General features: G+C 62.1%; 1 protein-coding gene across 1 annotated transcript; it reads left to right on the top strand.

The window, feature by feature from the left end:
* Positions 1 to 423: 423 nt before the first annotated feature.
* On the top strand, positions 424 to 2,448 carry LOC104470059 (spidroin-1-like). The gene is made up of 2 exons (XM_010084842.1): positions 424 to 1,250; positions 1,689 to 2,448. The coding sequence occupies exons 1-2, from the start codon at positions 424 to 426 to the stop codon at positions 2,446 to 2,448; spliced, it is 1,587 nt and encodes a 528-aa protein (XP_010083144.1).
* Positions 2,449 to 2,606: the final 158 nt, after the last annotated feature.

The following is a 2,606-nucleotide window of genomic DNA, read 5'->3' as shown; positions in this document are numbered from 1 at the left end:
TGGGATATACTGGGAGGCACTGGGAGGGGGACTGGGATAGACTGGGATGTACTGGGAGGGGACTGGGAGGGACTGGGAGGGACTGGGATGGAGACAGAATGGACTGGGATGGGAACTGGGAGAAACTGGGTTAAACTGGAGGGTGAGGGGAGGTTACTGGGATGGACTGGGATGAACTGGGATGGACTGGGAGCGACTGGGATGGATTGGGAGGGACTGGGATGGAGATGGAATGAACTGGGATGGGAACTGGGAGGAACTGGGACGGATGGGACTGAGACGGGAGATTACTGGGAGGTTACTGGGATGTTACTGGGATGATTGACTGGGAGGTTACTGGGATGGACTGGGATGGGAACTGGGAGCAACTAGGGGGGACTGGGATGGATTGGGAGGGACTGGGAAGAACTGGGATGGACTGGGATGGACGGGACGGAGACAGGAGCTTACTGGGAGGTTACCGGTTTGTACTGGGACAAACTGGGATCCTCTGACCTCCCAGGCTCCAGGGGGCGCTGTGAGATCCGCCTGCAGCCCCTGGTGGCCGGGGTAGATCCCTGCAAGGATCCGCTGGGATTCCTCAGCCCCCAGCTGGGCGGGGCCGGGGGCGGGGCTTACGAGGGCGGGGCCAGAGCCCCAGGATCCTCCGGAACCGGATCGGGATCCTCCGGGAATCTGGGATCTTACGGAACCGGATCCTCCGGGAATTCGGGATTCTACGGACGCGGATCAGGATCCTCCGGGAATTTGGGATCTTACGGAACCGGATCAGGATCCTACGGACCTGGATCCGGACCTTACGGCGGCGGATCCGGACCCTACGGACCTGGATCCGGATCCTACGGACCTGGATCAGGATCCTCTGGGAATTTAGGATCCTACGGAGCTGGACCGGGATCCTTCGGAAGTTCGGGATCCTTTGGACGTGGACCCGGATCCTACGGACCTGGACCCGGACCTTACGGTGGTGGATCCGGACCTTATGTTGGTGGATCCGGATCCTATGGACCCGGATCGGGATCCTTCGGAAATCTGGGATCCCACGGACCCGGATCCGGACCCTACGGAGGGATATTTGGACCCTATGGACCTGGATCGGGATCCTTCAGAAATTCGGGATCTCCCAGCCGTGGACCTGGACCCTACGGAGGCAGATCGGGATCCGTCGGGAATTCGGGATCCTACGGGAGCAGCTCGGGATCTCCCGGCGGATCCGGCTCATCCCAAATGGGGGAAAACCATTCGGGATCCTTCGTGTCGCCGGGATCGGCCGGAGGGAAGGAAGGATCCTACGGGAGCCGCCCGGGATCCTACGGAGACGGCTCAGGATCCTTCATCTCCCCGGGATCCGGCGGCCCTCCGAAATATTTCGGACCTTCGGAATCTTCCCGGAGTGGACCAGGATCGTCGGGATCATCGGGATCACCCGGCGGATCGGGATCATCCCAAATGGGGGAAAATCATTCGGGATCGTTCGTGTCGCCGGGATCTCCCGGAGGTCACTTCGGATCCTACGGGAGCCGGCCCGTCACCCACGGCGACGGATCGGGATCCTTCATCTCCCCGGGATCCGGCGGTCCCCATGGATCCTACGGATTCGGATCCCACGGAGGCGCATCCGGAACCGGGAGACCCAGCGCTCAGGAGGAAAGAGAAACCCAACGGGAATCCGGCGCTGGAAAACCGGGATCTCCTGGGGGGAGCGGATCCGGATCAGGAAAACCGGGATCCCCCGGAAAACCGGGATCTCCTGGGGGAAGTGGATCGGGAAAACCGGGATCCCAAGGAGGACACGGATCCGGATCGGGATCATCCGGGACTGGATCAGCGTCTGTGAGACCCACATCCCAAAGCGGATCCGGATCGGGAAAACCGGGATCTACTGGAAAACCTGGATCCCAAGGGAGTGGATCGGGATCATCCGGGACCGGATCGGCATCCGTGAAACCCACATCCCAAAGCGGATCCGGATCGGGAAAACCAGGATCCCAAAGCGGATCCGGATCGGGAAAACCAGGATCCCAAGGGGGAAGTGGATCCGGAAAACCGGGATCCCAAGGGAGTGGATCCGGAACGGGAAAACCTGGATCGGGATCCTCCGGAACGGGATCAGCCTCGGTGAGACCCCCATCCCAAAGCGGATCCGGAAAACTGGGATCTTCGAGCGGATCGGGCTCCCGGGGTGGATCGGGATCCTGTGGGGGATCCCGGGGTGGATCCCAAGGAAGCAGCTCGGGATCTCAGGCGGGATCCCGCCCCACCGGCGCCACCCAGCGCCCCGGCTCCAAGAATCCCGGGATCCCCTTCGTCCCCGGTCCCCGGGATCCGGCACGGATCGGGGGTCACCTTCCCGCGGGATCCGCTCACGGAGCCGGAACCGGATCCCTCAGCTCCGGAACGGGATCCGACAGCGTCTACGAGCAGGGATCTGGTGACGGGGGGGTGTGACAATTAGGGACAATTAGTGGCACTTGAGTGTCCCCAATAAAGTCGTTGGCTCGTGGCACCCGGCCTCGTCCTTGTCCCCAACGTCACCTGTGTCACCAATGTCACACGTGTCCCCAGACGTGTCCCCAAGGCCACGTGTCCCCAGACGTGTCCCCAAG

Source organism: Pterocles gutturalis, unplaced genomic scaffold, assembly GCF_000699245.1.
Source record: "Pterocles gutturalis isolate BGI_N339 unplaced genomic scaffold, ASM69924v1 scaffold16330, whole genome shotgun sequence".
In the NCBI taxonomy this organism is placed as follows: Eukaryota; Metazoa; Chordata; class Aves; order Pterocliformes; family Pteroclidae; genus Pterocles; species Pterocles gutturalis.
Note: the sequence above shows the minus strand (reverse complement) of the source record. Positions and strands in the feature narration are given on the sequence as shown.